The 19,479-nt window shown below is 36.9% G+C and overlaps 1 protein-coding gene across 1 annotated transcript; it reads right to left on the bottom strand.

The window, feature by feature from the left end:
* Positions 1-1,173: 1,173 nt before the first annotated feature.
* On the bottom strand, positions 1,174-8,661 carry ufm1 (ubiquitin-fold modifier 1). The gene is made up of 6 exons (XM_088639493.1): positions 8,574-8,661; positions 8,412-8,468; positions 5,642-5,699; positions 3,808-3,847; positions 3,486-3,518; positions 1,174-1,817 (listed from the first exon to the last, which is right to left on the bottom strand). Coding segments are annotated over exons 1-6 (258 nt in total). The 5' UTR covers positions 8,576-8,661; the 3' UTR covers positions 1,174-1,749.
* Between the last annotated feature and the right edge of the window lie 10,818 nt (positions 8,662-19,479).

Genomic DNA, 19,479 nt, shown 5'->3' with positions numbered 1-19,479 from the left:
TTAATCTTGTAAGAGCCTGCTCTTTAACCTCTACAGCTTTAAACTTGAATTAAAAACCTTGAGGGTACCCAAACAATAAACAGCTTATCCTCTACATACGAACTCATAATTATGGTTTTCTGTTTTTGACATATGATTGCTGCAAACACAACACTATAGTAGAGCACTAAGCATTTAATCTCAAGAGTTTATGATAAATTTCAATTTATTATCTATCTTATGCTACCTTGCTTGCAATTTAAAACATAAGTGGCCTTTTAATAACATGTTGGCTACCGCATAACATGCCACTGGTTCACAGACTGTTCTAAAGGTAAAAATTCTGTGCGGCAATTTGTTCTAGTAACTGTAGATTGCTTTTAGCAGAGTGATGCCTTCATTAAAACCACTAAAAATTTGGAAATAATGACATCCCTTCTTATTCCTTACCCAGCACAGTAAGTAATAATGCCTTGTTGTGAGAGAATACCATATAATACATTGAAATCTCAGGATAAATGACTTAAACTGAAAAATATTTTACATCCAGATAAAGAAAAAAAAATATTTACCCTGACAACAATATTTTATCTACTGAATATTCCTATTAAATAGTCAACATTACTAGTGGAATTCATTAAAACATTCCAAGCTGTTGAAAGCATTTTAAATAGATAAATTCCACATAGGATTGTCACCTACTGTATGTGATGGACCTTATTATAAGCCTGAATTAAATCAGATAAATTACATTTCACATATTGTACCTGTAGGACCTGGAACAGAATTCTAAAATGACAGAGTGGCATCCAACAAGTTAAATCAAAACCCAAGATGCCAAGCAGTGAAAGCATTCAATTTAAAAATATCTCCCTCTAGCCTTCCTTTCTAGAAGGGTTTAGAAGTCTTTTAAAGTGACAGAAATTACCCAATAAATTTTTTTTTGGCTTCTCTGTGAACTTAAAAAATCTTCAAATGGCCTATATAACAGAAACGCTAAATAATACAGCATACATCCTCTTAAACTATTTCATTCCTTGCACAAAAGATGCTTGCAGTGCAAAAAGGTTCCACTTCAGAAGTAGGTACAGCACTATGAAAATACCTGTGGGAGTGAAGCAAAACAGATGACAGATATGAACGCTTTGAAAAAGATCTGGCTCAAGAGCCACAAACTACAATGAAAGAACACCATTTTTATATATGATACTGCCTCTGGGAGATGTTTAATTCAACACTGAAATCAGACTATGAGCAATCAGCCTTCATGTAGAACTGTGATTCCATTTTTTAAGACACAAAAAACACTCTTTGAAAGTACACATGAAAAAAGGTGATAAAATGTGTCACTTTCATAGTCACATCATTTAAACTCAACAAACATCAAAATGAGTGCAACATAAAGTTTGTTTCATCAGAAAACCCATCTTAGGCTTGGTAGGAGATCTGTATCTAAGTGTACAGTACATTGGTTATTTTTCTTTTCTCTGCAACAGTTATTAAGGTACAAAGAAGGTTTGTACTGCCAGCAAGAAGCACATCCTTGAAATGTAACATCCAATTCCACAATTTTAGAATCAATATAATGTAGTCTTTTTTTGCCTCTAATTTTATGGACACTGATTCTTGTCGTCATCATGTAGTTTCACGGACTCATAATGTGGTGTCAGCAAATGGGTGGAACGTTTGAATGCCAAAAATAAATAAACTGTTTAAAAAATTATCATGTGAAAATGATCCCCCCTCCTCGATGATTCAACACACTGCAGGTTAGCAGCCTCCCACTCGATCTCTAGGAATGATGCGAAGCTCTGATCCATGCTTAAGGAACACATTTCCTACAGCAATTTAAAAAGACAAAAAATAACATGTAAAAAGGGACTGTCAATCACTTGAAAGACTAAACTGATTCTGTGGATACAGTCGGAATCACAGAATGTACTATTAAATTACTTTATTAGATTGAAAATCCTCATATTTTTAAACCAAATATGACCCAGACTACATAAATGAACTTTAATATCTGCAGATAGAGGAGAGGATTAGATACAGTATATGTATCGTTCATTCATTTTTCAAGGAGAATAAGGATATTTATCTGCACACAATATACAGCTGTGACTATACCATGGTTTTGTTGCATTGAATTTACTGCATTAATACACAATAAATAAGTCACAAACATTAGTCTGTGTCTTTTATCATAATGAATCTTCAAAACTACATTTATAAGTCAGCTGATATTCATGAGCTAAAGACAAATCATGCACAGAAACATTTAAAATATATCAGCAAATTAAAACAAGAAGTATGGATCTTAATAACAGAATCAATACTCTTCTGCCCAAAGTCAATGAAAGAAAAACTATTGTCAGCTTTAATTTTGCTGGCTTTGAATTCCATGAAGACAACCTGTCTGTTTCTGTATGACAGCAGGCATGCAGCTGTAGTTGAAATGACCTGGCATGTTATGAAGGTTAAGCGCAATGTGATTTGAACACATCCAGACACTGTTTTTACAATTCTGCCTGGAACAACTAACTCTTCTATTTGGTCATTTTTATAATTGATTTTTCCATTAAAATGGTTGCTTGCCGAGTTTTCAACAGATATGTACAAAATCTAGCCTAAAGATAAATTGCCAAGCTCCATTCCGCATTTACTTGTATGTACTTCCTCATAAAGACAAGGTGTCAAAGAGAGATTGTCATTTGAATATATAGCCCTACACTCAGAGAACACTAAAACATTGTTTTATTTTAATTTTAAAGCATCTATCAAAGGACCACGTGGAAAAAACAATTAAATTTAATTAAAGCTGTGTCTGGTTAAAGTTCAGACTTAATGAATGGTTAAACTCACCGGTCATTAGCACATTCCAAACTGACCAAAATACTGTTTGTCAGAGGCTTTTCTTGCCTACCATATGGAAATGTGGTTTAGAATTTTCAATAGGCTGGTAGTGAAAAATGTTTAGAGGGGACCACCTTTAATTCATTAATAAGAATCAAAATGAAATACCAAAAATATTCAATACAGTGATTCCAACTGTTCCAAATGATTCTTTTAGATGTGCTTTGAAACTCTTGATATTTAAAAGCAACTAAATATCTTGTTTTATCATTTTAAGTACTTAAATATAACAGGGATTGCTTCTAGGTAAAATAGCTCTAGAAGTATAAAACATGTATGCTAAAATATAAAATAAACATGTTCAATACCATTATAGAAAGAATTAACTTCTTTAAACCTGTATCTACACATCATGTAGTTTTTCAAGTGTATCTCAGTTACAGAAATAAAAAAGACAAATGCAGTTGTACTGTAAGCTTTTAGCGCATCCTTCAAAGCTTGCATAATGAAATCTAAAGGACTTAAAGACTAAGTTCAGTTGAAGGATACTACATGCACACAAGCTCTGCTACAAACTGTATTTGACATAACTGTGGTATGCATTGACTGTTACAGTAATTCATCTTGGAAGTTAGCATGAAGATTAAACAAACCTGCTGTCTGAGCTGGATTTATTCCAATGCCATCTGTGAAAAGCAAACAAAACCAAAATAGTATGAATCAGTGATAGGAAACAGAGTCTATGGATCAAGACTCACCTTAGAATAGAGAAAAATAAAAAGAATTTACAGGGATCGATTTATTAGTTAATTATGAAGAGTTCCTTAGGACAGTGTTTCATTTGATCAGTGAAAAAAAAACAAGCAAGAGCAATAACCTGTGACTAAATAAAATAATAGTAAACACATATACAGTATGTATATACATATATAACCTCAAATAACTTGGAAAAGGTTCATATGGAAAATTTCTTACCATTTGTAATGATTGCACTTGTTGCAGCTGGGACTTTAAACTGAGGAAAGAACAAAATAAAGTAACATATTTACAGTGCAAGTGACTGGAAAAAAAAAAAACATTGGGCAGCAAAGCATCCAATCCAATAAAACACAAATTAAGCACCTAGCACTTGTGACTCCCTGTAATACTGTATATTACAAAGGAAAGGGCAAACTAGTAAAAAAAAAAAACTTATTACAAATTGTAAACCAGAACAGGAGATAGTCTAACGTGCCAAACCCAGACATTGACAATTGCTTGACACTGACTCCTAGACACGGTGGCAACTTTTTTTGCAGCTTGAAAGTGTCTTCCCTTTTTTTTTCTACCTTGGTTAAAAGAAAAGTCAGATTTTCTAATCGTGTGCAATTCATCTTCATTAACGTGACTCTGCTCGCCTCGGAAACATCATATGCTATTTGGAAGCAGTTACTTGCAGCGATTTCCTTCGAGCCTATTTTTGCGTGACAGGGGAAATGCAGATTGATGGTCTCCAGCACACCTCGCACAAAATAGAGAAAGGAAAGGGGTCGCTTTACTTTCCTCCCCGAGTATTACCAGCGCAGAAGGCACAGCAGGAAGGAGCAGCACGACTCAAGAGCTCTCACTGCGCCAAGGAAGCAATCAAGTGTAATAAGCAAAGGGCACGAGTTCAAACCACATCTCATCTCTGTCTCCACCTGCCTGAAAGCCTTGTTCTTATTAATTTGTTTACATCGATAAAACACGAACTGGAGAACATCCGCGAACACATCTACTGTACGGCTCTTAGGAATGGGGAACAAGACTAAGTGCGAAAACATTAAACCTGAATTTCAGAAACACCAAAAATTACAACTACAAGTTTACCTCATAGACGTTAAACACAGGGTTGTATTATTCCCTCACTTTCAGGAAAAAAGCTAATTTGTGAAACAGAAGAAAAGCAAAATAAAAGAGACACCAAAAATGTTGCTGTGAGCAACACAGTCCCCATGAAATAAATAGGAGATGGCTTAACTTTCCCTCAGGTGGTTTAAATTTTAGAAACAGAGGATGCGGTGGGAAACTAAAGTTCATATTCACTCAGAATGGAATAAAATTCAACTACTCAGGATGTGTTTTAAACATCCTTCATTACTACCTACATAGCAAAATGTCAAGAATTCCTGAAGCTACAGCTAAAAAAATGTAGCGAAGTCCAATTAATCAGTTTTTAGTTTGAGTTAGGGTAGGAATTACATCTGAAATAGTCTTCTGCTGAAACAAATTAGGTATACTTTTGAATGCCTAATACCAATATTAAAACAAACTTCAGAGAGGCTGTGTGAAAAATGTTTTGGACCAATGGCTTTAAACTATAAACATAGGTTTTTATCTCTATCTTTTAATCATCAGTTTTGTTTATGGACAACAAAAAGCTTGCTGACACTTAAAAAGCCTTCATCAAAAGACACTCTTTCATCACTACAGAAAGGAAGAGAACAGAAGCAACATCAAAATAGAGGGATCCGTTCTAAAACAGAAAAGGGAATGAAGACGAATAAAGCTCTGCAGTTGCACAGATAAGCCGAGGAACCAGAGAGCACTGAGCACAGTGAGAGCTGTGCCACACATCATCCACATTCATCCACGCGTTGCCATGCCATTCTTGAGAAATGGGCAGAGAGAAAATAGCGTGCTAAATTAAAAAATGAGACGATATACTTTTTACCAATACGTGAATACAATATTAAAAAAAAAAACCCATTACTTTTAAGTTCACTTAATCGACAACTGAAAGCAACTTCGACATCACATGCACTTCACCAAAAGGTAAAAATGTGTTTACCTCTTCTGCTGCAAACTTTAAAACCGCTGTAAATGGTGTGTTTTCTGGTACACTTAATCTGGAAAAAAAACAACAGATATGTTTACGACGATATGTATTTAGCATGATTATTAAAAAAAAAAATTCTGTCACCTTATCAAACAAAATAATCTGAATGTTTAGCTAAATGTCAAAAAGAAATTAGAAATGAATCCTCTTGCATCACCTCTATTTCCATTTCTAGCCTTAAGGCTTAGGTGTCTAAAGATGAAAAATTGCCTGCCACATTTCATTGATTGCAGTCTCTCGGGTACAGCTTGTCTTGCACCTCAAAAACAGGAAGGAGATTTACAAGACCTTCTATAAATCTATCCGTCTATCCATTTCCTAACCACTTCTTTCAATTCAGGTTCACGGGAGAGCCGGAGCCTATTCCAGCAAGCGATGGGCGCAAGGCAGGGTATATCCAGGGAGAACATACAGTACAAACTCCACACAGATAGCAGACCAGGTGTGGACTCAACCCTGGGCCCCAGCACTGCAAGACAGCAATGGTAACCACTGTGCCACCATGCCACCCACCCACTATACAGGAAAATAAAAACCACAACAGACTTTAAAATGGCGATCATTTCTTTATTAAGAACAAAAAAAACAAATCTCTAAGGACCGTAACTGAAGGAGAAATAATTGACAGGTCTGTTTCACCAGAATTGAAAAATATTGTATCTCGCTTCTGTTACATTTGAGGTAAAGATAAAAGGGCAATTTTAAAAAACTTTTCTCTGACCAACTCATTTGCTATGCCCAGTGTAGCAACACATGAAAATGCTCATTTAAGTATAAAAAGTTTTAAAAAATAAGATGGTTTGGATATAGCTGCATAACCAAATGTGTTTTTCAGCTGTGATCAAGGCTAGTGTTCCATTTTAGGAAAGACTAAGCTACAGAACATGCGAAAATGAAGATATGAAGATGTACTGAATTTCAACATTGGGAAAAGCATGTCAACCTATGAAAACTATGCTTTTACACGTTGCAAGTGAATTCTCCTTCATATTAAAATACATACCTGACACACACTAAAGCTAAGAATTAGAGTACTCCAGTCAAATTCCATAATGCCCATTTACACAAACAAACAGAAGTGTAAGGGGTAAGGGTGATTTCCTGAAAGTAAATTGCCATTTGACACACTTCCTTTTAGCTTCAAGGCAAAAGATTTAAAGAGTAAGGATGAGAAGCACTGTCATTTAAAGCTCCAGACAAAAAACTGTTCAATAGCATTGATTTAATTCTCCATATTTGAATTAAGAAATGATGCAACACGCAAGTTAGCTTCAGCTCTTAAGTGTTTTACCATTTCATTCTCACAACAAGACCCCTAGTCATCCAGCATACATTAAAGGTGCTTGTGCTGTTCTTATGAAATAATGTGTCCACTAGTCTTTTCATGAATCTGGGCATGGTTCCATTGCTTTGAACAGAATATCTCATTTATTAAACACAAGCACAAAAAGGGAAGACACGGACATTTAAGTAATCTAATAGAAAAATAAAATGTATATCTTGGAAACTCAAAAATAAAATAAATATCAGTTTTACAGTTAATCTTAATTTTGTTTAAAGATTATTTTAATGACAGTTAAAGATAAATATTTTTCTTGCAATTTTAGTTTTTTTTAACTAGTTCTGGCATGGAATATGTTTCTCGGTTGTACTGTTTTAGTTTTTTTTTAACTAGTTCTGGCATGGAATATGTTTCTCGGTTGTGCTGTTTAATGGATTTGAACACTTTTCATGCCTTAAGTTTTAAGGTGTATGCTGGAGAAGCAAACTGCATTTATGTTTAAGGTTCGCTGGTCAAAGTCTGTGAACTGAGGACTGTGTAACACCAATATTCTTCCCCATGCTATTTCCTCTCACTCAGTCGTTTTTCAGATGCAGCACTCATTACCAGAAACAACATGCCAGAGCAAATGCAACAGTATATCACATCCTTTTAATTTCAATAGAGCTAATATCACTGCAAATCAGTGTCTTTTTCCAAATTAGCAAACTGTAGTTTTATTCTTGAATTCTTATGTATGCAAAGTAATACTTTGGACTCAAGAAAAATACAAATCTGAAGTATCACACATGACTGTTGTACATAAAAATGTATTAATTCCCTTGATTAAGGTTAATAAAATCATTGTGGTTAATAAAGAGTTAAAATAATTTAAACACCATAAAATATGACAGATTACATCAAATGAATCGGTTTATTGAAAAATAACTGACTCAAATATAATAACAATTATGCCTGTTTTCACAGCTGCTTGGAGATCAACAGTTCCTCATAAAGACAGGGGACACGGCAACTAACCTGTCACGATACCATAATTTATAACACAATATACACTATACCAGTATATGCTCTAAATACATGTTTCGTAAAAGTGCAAAGATAATTACAATCACTTGTATCAACTGCATCCGATAAAAAAAAAAACGTTTTATAAGACAAAACATATCTAGATGACAACACAGACGAAAACTCCCGAGTTATAATAATCTATTCAGAAAAAAACCGATATCTACCTGGCAAGTGAACACAACACACTATATGAATATAACGAGAACTCGGCACCGACGGTCATAATTTTTAGCACTTGTTAGATAATACACATTTGACAGTTGGATTTATTGTAGTGCACACTGAAATATACCATCATCAATGGGTCAATAAACGAAAATACTGAATTAGACACGTAAACACCGATTTTGTAACAGCACGCCTACCACTTACACTTTGTAGGGTAGTCTGGGATCCGACGTTAGGGTGATTTTAAACGTTACCTTTGACCTAAGAGAAAGAAGATACAAGCCACTGTTATTATAAACCAATCAGCTTTTCTCACGTTTACTTTCTCTAAAATCAGTGCACACTTGAAACCACATCTGAACTTACATGTTTTCCCGTGTCTCTGTTTATCTGTCAGCACCATGCACACCAGGAAGTGAAAAGACCCAACGAGGCACACGTCATCTATAAGAAAACAGCATAATTGTGAAAATCTGTCTTTATTTTTATATTTTATGAGATATTGTAGTCTTTATTTTCAAGTAGTAAACGATCCGTATTCTAAATACAATTTCACGTGTCTTTTAGACTTAAATTATTGGTTTTTGAACAGGCACATCTTCTACTGTCTAAGAGTGTAGTTACCGTATAATCCACAGATGAGGCGCACTTGTTTTTTGTGGCAGAGAAGGTTCTGCACTGTTATAAATGGACACATAAAAGATTAGGATTAAAAACGACACAAAAGTCCCTTCACTGCTAAAATTTACCTCGTTGTACGAAGGCCAGGGAAATACGGACTATTATCGAGTGCCTTTCAGCCAATACAATGGTCTAATTACATCCCAGTGAGACATGGATCTAGTTACAAGCAGTCTCATTTACTTTGAATATATCAATACTTGGGAAATTGAATAGAGAAAGGCCTGGAAAATATCACTGAAGTCTTCCAGCAAGTTCAGAGTTATGAATTAAAGCTCAGACCTTCAAAGGATCACCTGCTGAAGGATAAGGTATTCCATGGACGTGTAGTAAGAGTACTGGGCATTGCCACTAACTCGATCTCAATCTGGGGGATCCAATGTTAGAATGCATCCAGTACCCTGTGTAGTGATGTAATGGTTTGAATTTACTGGAATAATTAGAAATTTGAACTTTAATTGCAAGAGTGCTTTTATGACTACCAGGAATCAACCTGCACATTGATTCAAAGTATGCAATTAAACATTTTATTAAAAGATGAACAAATGGGCCTAGCAACCCAAGAATAATACTTTATGTAAATCAATCTGCCTTGATATAAATGGCTGATCGCTCAAAGATTATTACACAGGGACAAATACATGAACACTAATGTTAGGGTTAAAACATACTGTATCAAATACACTGAAGCACTCGCTTTGGTCAAACTCAAGTTAAATCAACATTAATATTCTTGAAGTCAAGTAAATATTTAGTTACTGAGCTACAGTTTATCCAACATGTTTGGAAAAAGTTGAATGGTCAGATTCCTAATATGAACTTATGCAAAGGAACATGTTGGCTAGGTCTTTCTGTGGAGAGTATGAAAGTTCCATGGAGAGATGGAGGCTGGAGGTATGAAACAGTCATGTCTGTGAACAAATCAAAAGTGAAACCAAAACAAAGATAACTTCTGCTTCTGTTTTGGAGCCTAACAAAACTGGTTGTCATGCATATCCACTCTATATTAAGCCAGCCTTCTATGCAGAACTACCAGTCATTAACAATAAAAATATAAACACAAAGGATAAATGGTCAAAGAAAGGCTAAGTCTCTACAAATAGTAATTTTCCTCATTACGTCCATACAGTAGTTCAATTGACACATAACCCAGTTTCTCTTAGGTCCCTGGATAGGCTGAGTTTCCATTACAGGACCAAATGCTGAAAATATTTATTTAAATGAGATTGAATTTCATTGTAAGTGTCATTCTGACGTTTCAGTCTGTGAAGCGTCTTCTGTTGCCACACAGCAGACAGCCTGCAGTGTGAAAATAGTCAACTAATGTATCTGGAAGCCACAGGTGTACCAAGGTAATTGGAACCAAGGCTTGAAGTCTTATCTTTTGTGCAGTCAACCAGTCTTCAGCTGTGACATCTTGAGTGGGAGGATGAGCAGTTAATAAGGTGATAAATCTGAGCCCTTCTTCTCCTGGAATAAAATCTTTCAGAGTGGGTACATACACTGTACATAGTTCTTTATTCCCTCCAAGAACATATGCTGAATGGATAATTTGGACAGCTTTGGAGAAATGCAGGCTTGGATTTTTCTCCAGAACATACTGTAGCTTTAGAGAACATTCTGTCATGGCAGGCAGACAGACTTCGGCACACCTCTTCTTTTCAAATTCTGGCAAACCACTCAACAATGTAGCGGTGTGAGACTGCCAATCAATATTTGTAGCAGACTGGCAATGTTTGAGAAATATGTGCAGGTCTTCTAGTGGGACATTTTGTGCTGTTGGGATAAGTTTTTTTGCTTCCAAAAACTTTAATTCTGAACTCTTAAAGGTTGTTTGCAGATCTCCTTTAGGTTATTTTTTATTTTAAAAGATCCTTTATGTCTTACACATACCTAACAGAGTAGCTGTGTAATTTATCAATGACGTCATCAGTCAAAATACTGATGTGATCTAAAGAATTTTTACAAGTACTGATCTAGGAAAAGAATGTAAGCATTGGCATAAACTGGATAATGTGTTACCTCCGAGGACTAGACAAACTACAACAGGAAATCAAACCAAGCAAGTAGCCAGTGAACAGGAAGAGACTTGGGTGTCGCTGATCAGCCAGAAGGTCCAACTGACAACGCATCCAGTAATTCAGATACAGGATCTGAAGGAGAAGCAAACAAAAGACTCTAGGCTGTCTGTGGTCACAAATGGAAAGTCACAAAAATGCTGCTCACCTCAAAACAATTCTCACTTGAAAGCTCAACCCTCAGTAAACACTGGATATGTTGGACCCAGAGCAGTGGATGAGCAATGGGGGGGGGGGGGGGAGGGGGGGGGTGACATGTCCTTCTTCATGTGCAAATGACAACAAATTCTTTGACCTAACAGGGAGAGTTCCTTTCAGGTATCAGGCAAGAGTGCCAATGGATTGCCTGCTCATTGACGTGCTGGGGCCTAGGGGCAAAGGGTTCCCAAAGCCATGCTTAAACACATGGGGATCTTCTACAATGCTATACACAGAATTAATCTTAACCCTTTTATTGTGTACATTAGTTTAATGTTGAAGTTGAAGCATTACAACATTTAAAAAGGAACACGGAGGTTTATTCCGTGCTGAAAAGAGAAGAAAGAAAACACAATGTTTCGGCCGTGGATCCTTCTTCAGGGACACCTGAAGAAGTTAGTTTGGGTTAGTTTGCAAAGTTGACAGTTCTGCCCTATATACAGTAGCACTTTGTAGATCTTAAACAGTAATTCATCACACCCAGCAACCACTAGGTGGAGACACCTATAATTTATTTCCATTTGGATGCCCTTTAGATGCTGTTTGTTTTATATCCCACGGAAGAAAGTAAATTCAGGAATGTAATTGGGTAGACAGGACTGTTACATCTTGTATGTAACAAAAGTCTAGAGATAGCTGGGAGAGATGTTACACATGATGGAACATGTGTAATTGTCTTTTCAGGAACTCATTCTTATTTGAACAAAAGAAACACCAAAGAAACATTGTCCAGAACTGACAGGCAGGTGAATGAGAATGCATAGCGAGAAAGATTAGGATTCAATTCTCTGTGAATAAAAGTAAAAATATTGATTTGGTGCTGACAGAGTCCACAATATGGGGAGGAGTGATGATAGTGTTTCAATAGTGAGACCTTGTCAGTAGTATTTGACATCTCAGCTTTGAAGAAGACTGTGGTCCTGCCTGATTTATATACTGGTTTATATGATACTAGTGATCACCAGGATGATACCTGCTGCTTTGGAACCATTCATAGAAATTACTAAAATATGTAAGATGTAAGTGTTGTTTGTTAACATATAATTTTGTCAGTGATAAATCTAAATTCCTTAAATACTCATTTATTCTAGCTAGTGGAGTTCTGGGAAATAAACTAACTTAAATAACAGGGCTCCAATATGTCTGAAAGTAACAGATCGATAGACTCTAGTGCACTGTCACATGTATCTACTGGTGATAACTAACAGCTTCAGCACAATAGTGTTGTTATTTTAAGCTATTTTGTGTCAGATTCTTTTCTCTTTCCTTGTCTCTTTGAATTTCAGCCTCTTCACAGCCACTTCACAGATATTACAGGAAGTAATATGAGCTATGGACATGCATGAATTTACCTGCTTTAGCATTAAAATAGTAAAAGGAACTATGATTCATGGGTTTTATTCCAGCATCACTAAGAAACGTTAGTGATAAAAATTAATGATAGAAGAACACAAGTGCAGTAGGTCCAATATAAAGAAGTAAAAATAAAATAATAATCTTTTGAAATAATGTGATTTAGTTTATTATTTTCTTTTAATCAAGTATTTCAGCAGCCCAAAATTTCTCATGTTGGGTTTGCCTTTGTAAAAAATGGATTATTGTAAAGTATCGGGAATCATTATAAATGGAAGCTCGGGAGAATTTATTCCATTTCAATTAGCAAAGTGGTAAGCACTGCAGATTTTTCTTAAGTTTTGCTAGTGATGATGAAACGCAGCAATATTTCCCCCTGGCTTACTTCTGTTTGTCTTCTCTCAGTATGTTTCATGTGATTTCTTTAAAGTAATACACAGCCTTTCGATGTAGATGAATGTTGTTTTTGAGGCTGGAAAACAAATGGGAGCTAATTTTAAACATTGAAGAATGAAGAACATCTTGGCAGTAATGAAAAACAATTACCCACATCATTGTTACACTGAAGCCTACTGCTTACAACATTCTTTCTGAGTAGGTCTTCAGACATTGCATACAACTTCCTTACTGACTACTTTGATAATTTAAACAGAATATAGTATTTATAATACTTTTAAAACCTGTATTATATACAATCTGTTTATAGGTTATTATAAATATTGTTGTTTTCCTTGATTAAAGATGCAACTATTTATGGCAAATTACTCATTTTAAATGGGAAGAGGATTCTGAAAAGATGCCTGACTAATACTTACCTCAGGTACCCACCCTCAAGCTCCGTAAACTGTCCAGAGATTACTCTCAAAATTAATTGACACCAGGTCGGGTTTACTTTGACAAAATAAAACAAAAATTAATTTAGTCAACGTGGGGAAGCAATAACAAAGGCAAAGAAAGTATTACATTATTAGGTCAAAAGTGTAGAAGTAAGAACCATCTAACATACTGACATAATTCCATTCTGTGGTCTTCTCCAGAATAAGTAGCTGGAGAGACACAAATGGAAAGCAAAGGAAAGTTCATCTAAAAGAGAAGACAGGAGGCATTTGTTGTTGTTTTTTACACAGAGGGCTGTGGAAGTCTTTATTACGCTACCCAACCATATTACTAAAGCTGATCGCATTACTTTTTAAGAAATGGCTGGATGAGAACCTTGGTCCAATTAGCTCCTAGCAACCAAACATGCTAAATGGGCTGAAGGCCCTTCTCTCATTTATAAACTTTATGACATACAATACTGAAAGTCATATAAATCGTTTCCTATTTTCCAGCACTGGTATGCATGTATCAAAATCCGTTCTTATATTAAAAAGAGTTACATATCAAATAAGTTCGTCTTATGTATCAACAAATATTAAATATAAACAAAGGATTTTCATTTTCATAATCTCTGACGTCCTTCTTAATTTGTTTTAACCTTTCCACTGCCTTCTGATAGGTCAGTGTTTGTAGGCCCCTCTGTATATCTGCTCCTCAGAAACCCCATCATCTCTTCAGTTTGTTGATTGAAGTGAAAAGGACAGAAGGTTTCAGCCAACAGGACAGACACCAGTAATAGAACCCAGTGATCTCAGTCCACTGGAAACCAGTAAAGAGCTTTTGCTTAGCAAATGTACTTCATATCACTTAAAAGAGAAACCTTTTCCAGATATATAACTGTATTAAGACATCAGTGGAGGCTTTTGTAAACCTAATAAAAGAAGAAACAATCTGCAAAATAATACACTAGAAATTTAATTTAGGTATGACGCTTGGAACAGTACCAATAACAACTCCATTTTATAGATGTACTGTACATACAGTAAGTCTAATGTGGTTTTAGTGTTGTAAATATTTTTATCAACAGTAATTTTACTCTTCCTGAAAAGTAGCCACTCATTGTTAAATCCAAGAATCCGATATGTATTTTTTTAATCATATTGTGAGTTTTTAGGTACCCCAGGCACATTAAGAGCAATTGACATCAATCTTTAAACAAAGAATACAGCCCTCGTTCCATATCTGACAGGGAGTGGGTGAGATAATGAATCATTCTGAGATATTAAAGACCACATAAAAGATGTCTGAAATAGAACTCCCACAATGAAACCCCCTTCACCAAGATTTAAGTCAGAACGCCTGGAAATAAATGTTCCCATCTTGGTGCGGAAAGAAAGGGCAATTGTCTTAAGTAATAAGAAATTAAGTTAACGATAATCAGACAAAACATAATAACCTGCAGATACTTAATGAAGAGGCTAAAAGGAAATGGGGATGTAACCAAACCATAAGCAGACAACAGGCAAGGTGTCAATTCTTATAATACTTTCAGAAGTTTTGGTACTGAAGTTATAGTGTCATGTGTATTAACCTGGATAAAAGCAACAAAAGAATTTCACAGGTGGGGCCCTGCTGTCAACAGGATTCCTGGGAGCACAGGTGACCAATTGATGTTGTGGGTGGGATGGATCTAACTGCGGTATTCTCAGCATGCCACAAACAGAAAGGACTATAGGAGGAAAAGAGACAAAGACTGTGATAAAATCACAACAGTTCTGCTATAATTACAGTGTTATTTTAAAACTTTACTGTTTATAAAAATGTACTGCATTACCATTTTTTCCACCATTTTTAATTAGTTACATTATAAAGCCTTTGTCTATTACTTCTTGGTGCTTTTTGTTGTTGAAAGTTATCATTTAAAAGGATTTTCTGTTTTTACCAGTGCAGTAAATATATGCTGTAGAATTGTATTCTTTGTTGGTTCAAACTGCAGTTTAGTGATGTACAGTATGTTTTTAAATGGGATTTCAGTATAATAGTGAAATTGACTATTCATGTTGCCTTATTGGTCATATGGATCCAAGAATTGTATTTTTAATTACTTCAGGTCAGGAATTTATTTATTTACAGATTTATTTTCCTGATTTGCATTCCATGCAGCTGAAACCTGATCAACCAAAGCTTTTGCTTTTAGAAAGGACCCTAGAGGGTGAAAAGAATTGAGCTATGTGCAAGAATTACTATCTAATTAGAGCTAGATACCTCATGAATAAATATGTCTTGGCATTTATTAACACAAACTATTTATTAATTAATTATAATTAAAAAAGCTCATCAGTGGCTAAAATATTTATGGACTATAAACTGTAACAATGGATTAAATCATATTGTGTAAGATGCTCCAATTTATGATAAGGTGAGAGATTACAGAGAAGATTATCTGGCAATTCAATATAACATTTTCTACTAAATTACTCTTTGCCATCTGGGGGCTAATGTGTAAAAGATTAGTTTGATATCTTTTAATCTGATTTTAAATTGTATAAATATGTACCAGCTTAGTTACTGTTAATGACTGCACAATACATTTAATGATAAAAGAACTTATCCGCATACAATATAAGAATCTACACTACTTTAGTAACAAATTCCTGTAAATTGTTTTGCATATGACATGAATACACTTTAATATCTGTCCCTGTGTTTGGTAAAAGAGTGTCATATAAATTTGAAGAAGAAGCTGGCCACTCACTAGAATTAATTTTCCATTAATTTATTCCATAGAAATAGTGTAACTTCTGACAAAAATCCTTATAACAGGACCTACCTTGGCTGAGTGAATTCATTCTGAGCAACAGGTATTGACAGTGAGATTAATAGGGAACAACAGCTGCATGACCAACAGAGAGATTGAAGTACATTTGAGGCTATTTTTAATTTTTATACATATGTTTGCTTTTTTCTCTGGAAAGTTGTCAAGTTCTTAAACTGATTTCTTTCTACTGAATTGATAAGTTATTTGAAAACCTGCTATTTGAATTACTTTTGGGATTTCACTCAGACCTTTCTTCACTCAAATCTATTAATTCTTAATTATAGCATGAGGTAGAGGTGACCTATGTAAGTTTCACAGATCGCACGCATTCTCCCTGGCTTTATAGGGTTACAAACAAATCAAAGCAGCATGGTGAGTTTCTACTCAATGTAAGTATCAGCTGTTCACAGCACTTAACAATAGTATTGAATAAAGCCATGACAAAGGTTTTGAATTTGAAGATCACTATTAATTCTCCATTCATTCATTTTCTAGCCACTTCTTCCAATTCAGGGTCACAGAGAAGCAGGAACCTGTCCCAGCAAGAAAAGGGCACAAGACAGGGTACACCTTGGATGGGACACCAGTCCATCGCAGGGCAAACACACAGACACAAACACAGACACACACTCACACCAGGAGCAATTTTTCCAGAAGCCAATTAACTTCCCAGTGTTACGATCCCTGCCTCGCGGCAACGAAAGAGGCAGAAGAAGGCGTAGCCTTAGTTCATCAGTCCACCTATCAGTGTATGCTTTCACCACCACACCTCCGTCTCATCTGGTATTTAAGCATTAGTCTTTCCCTACCCCCTCGCTCAGTATTGGTTTCCCTTTCGAGCTACTTAGTTGCGCTACACCTTCTACCTCCTCGTACTGTTCTGGTTCTGACTTTGGTTTTTCCCCTTTTTACTACGTCTATTGGATTATGGCTCAGCTTTGGTTGCTTTCTCCTAGTTTGGTTCTCTGGCTTCCCCTGGACTCTCGGCTCTCTCCTTCGTCTACGGTTTTGGATTACGGTCTGGCTTTGGCTACTCTCTCTCGGTTTGGATCACTGGCTTCCCCTGGACTCTCGGCTCTCTCCTTCGGCTACGGTATTTGGATCACGACTCGTCTCTGTCGGCTCCCGCAAGTGGGTTCACTACTTGGTTTCGGTTTCACTGGCCGAATCCGTAACAGAATACTGAGCCATTTAACATGAACCCAGCGGAGCAAGAGGAGATTCGCTCGGTTTTGGATCAGCACTGGCAAGCCTTACTCCAGTTACAGGCTTCCGTACAACCGATTTCTGCGCACCTGTCGGCAATGCCGCCTACTGGTAATAGTGTAAGTAACGCTGGAGCTGCCACTTCGGCTCCGCCCCCGCCAGCTTCTACACCTGCTCCTCGACCTCTTCCACTCACACCCCCTGGCAGGTTTGACGGCAACCCTACGAAATGTCGGGGCTTCTTGGCAAAGTGTGCGCTGGTTTTCAGGCTCCATCCGGTAACTTTTTTTTCTCCTCAAGACAAGATTGCCTTCGTAGTTTCTCTGTAAACTGGCCGTACTCTGGAATGGGCTACTGCCTTACTAGATCGCGGGGCTACTGAGGTACAGGACTATGATCTCTTTTTAGAGAAACTTCAGGGTTTTTTTTGTCATTTCGCAGCTGGTCAAGACTCCGCCTACCGCCTCTCATCTATCCGCCAGGGCTGCAGGTCTGCACAGGATTATGCCATAGACTTTCAAGTAGCAGCAGCAGAGACTCTCTGGGATAATGAGGTCCTATTTTTTTTTTTCCTGCAAGGATTATGTGAAGAAATAAAGGATCACCTGGTAACTATGCCACAGTCGGGCAGAACCTTGGAGGAAGTAATTTCCCAGGTGTTGGAGTTAGAGTTTAGACTTCGTCAGAGGAATAGAGAAAGATCTCAGACACAGATACAAGAGGTTCTTCGGCCACCACCTACCAACACTCTAGACTCGGAACAACCTATGGAAATTGCCCACGCCCGGTTAACTCCAGAAGAAAGAGAGAGACGCAGACGAGAGGGCCGCTGTATGTACTGTGGAAAATTAGGACACTTTAAAGCTGACTGCCCTGCCTTATGTTCGTCTTTGAGGCGCCTCCCAACTGCTCAAGATCCTGTGGTGAGTGAGTTGACTCAATCCTCTAAGTGTTCCTCAGGATTTTCTATAATGTCTACATTGTTTTGGGATAATAAACAGATCCCACTTCTTGCTTTTATTGGGCGGGGAACTTCATCGACGCCTCCTTAGCTCAAGCTTGGAAACTGCCCCTGACCCAGGTAACTCCTCCTCTTCGTGTACAATCTATTGATGGTTCCCCAGTGTCTCCAGGACTTATAAGATGGCAAACTGACTTAATAAGATTGCAAATTGGCGCCACACATGTTGAAGATATGTGGTTTTATCTCCTCGAGACCCCATCACATCCCCTTGTACTAGGCTTTCCCTGGCTCCAACAGCATGACCCTACCATTTCATGGTCCCGTAGAGAAATTTTAACTTGGGGACCCCAATGTATTGGTAGTTGCTTGTCTGCCTTGTAAGAGTTGCACTCATGGAAACGCCCCCTTCTGGCGTTCCTACGATACCCCCCCAATATTCTGATCTACAGGAGGCCTTTAATGAGCAAGAGGCCTTGGATCTCCCACCCCACCGACCCTATGACTGTGCCATAGACCTTTTGCCAGGATCTATTCCTCCTAAGGGTCGTATATTTCCGCTCTCCAATACGGAATCCGAAGCCCTGAAAGTATATATACAAGATTCTCTAAAGGCTGGAATTATACGCCCATCTACTTCACCTGCTTGTGCCAGTTTCTTTTTTGTGGAAAAGAAGGATGGTGGGCTCCGTCCCTGTATTGATTATCGTGGCCTTAATGAGATCACTATTAAAAACCGGTACCCTTTGCCCCTAATTCCGGCAGCACTTGAGTCCGTGCATGGGGCCAAGATCTTCACTAAACTGGATCTACGGGGGGCCTATAATTTAATCCGTATTCGGGAAGGGGACGAGTGGAAGATGGCATTTATGACAACCCATGGACATTATGAGTATTTGGTCATGCCTTTTGGTTTGGTAAATGCCCCGGCAGTGTTTCAAACCTTTATTAACTATATTTTTCGTGATCTGATACAAAGGTTTGTCTTAGTATACCTTGATGACATTCTAATTTTCTCTAATACCTTCCAGGATCATGTTCTCCATGTCAGAGAAGTACTCTCCCGACTCATAAAGAAAAAATTTTATGTTAAACTGGAGAAGTGCACTTTTAATGCTTCTAGGATTCACTTTTTAGGTTACATCATCTCTCCAGAAG

The sequence above is a fragment of the Lepisosteus platostomus genome, chromosome 7 (assembly GCF_059453375.1).
Source record: "Lepisosteus platostomus isolate fLepPlt1 chromosome 7, fLepPlt1.hap1, whole genome shotgun sequence".
Taxonomy (NCBI): domain Eukaryota; kingdom Metazoa; phylum Chordata; class Actinopteri; order Semionotiformes; family Lepisosteidae; genus Lepisosteus; species Lepisosteus platostomus.
The sequence above is the reverse complement of the archived record's forward strand: the minus strand, read 5'-3'. Positions and strand labels throughout refer to the sequence as shown.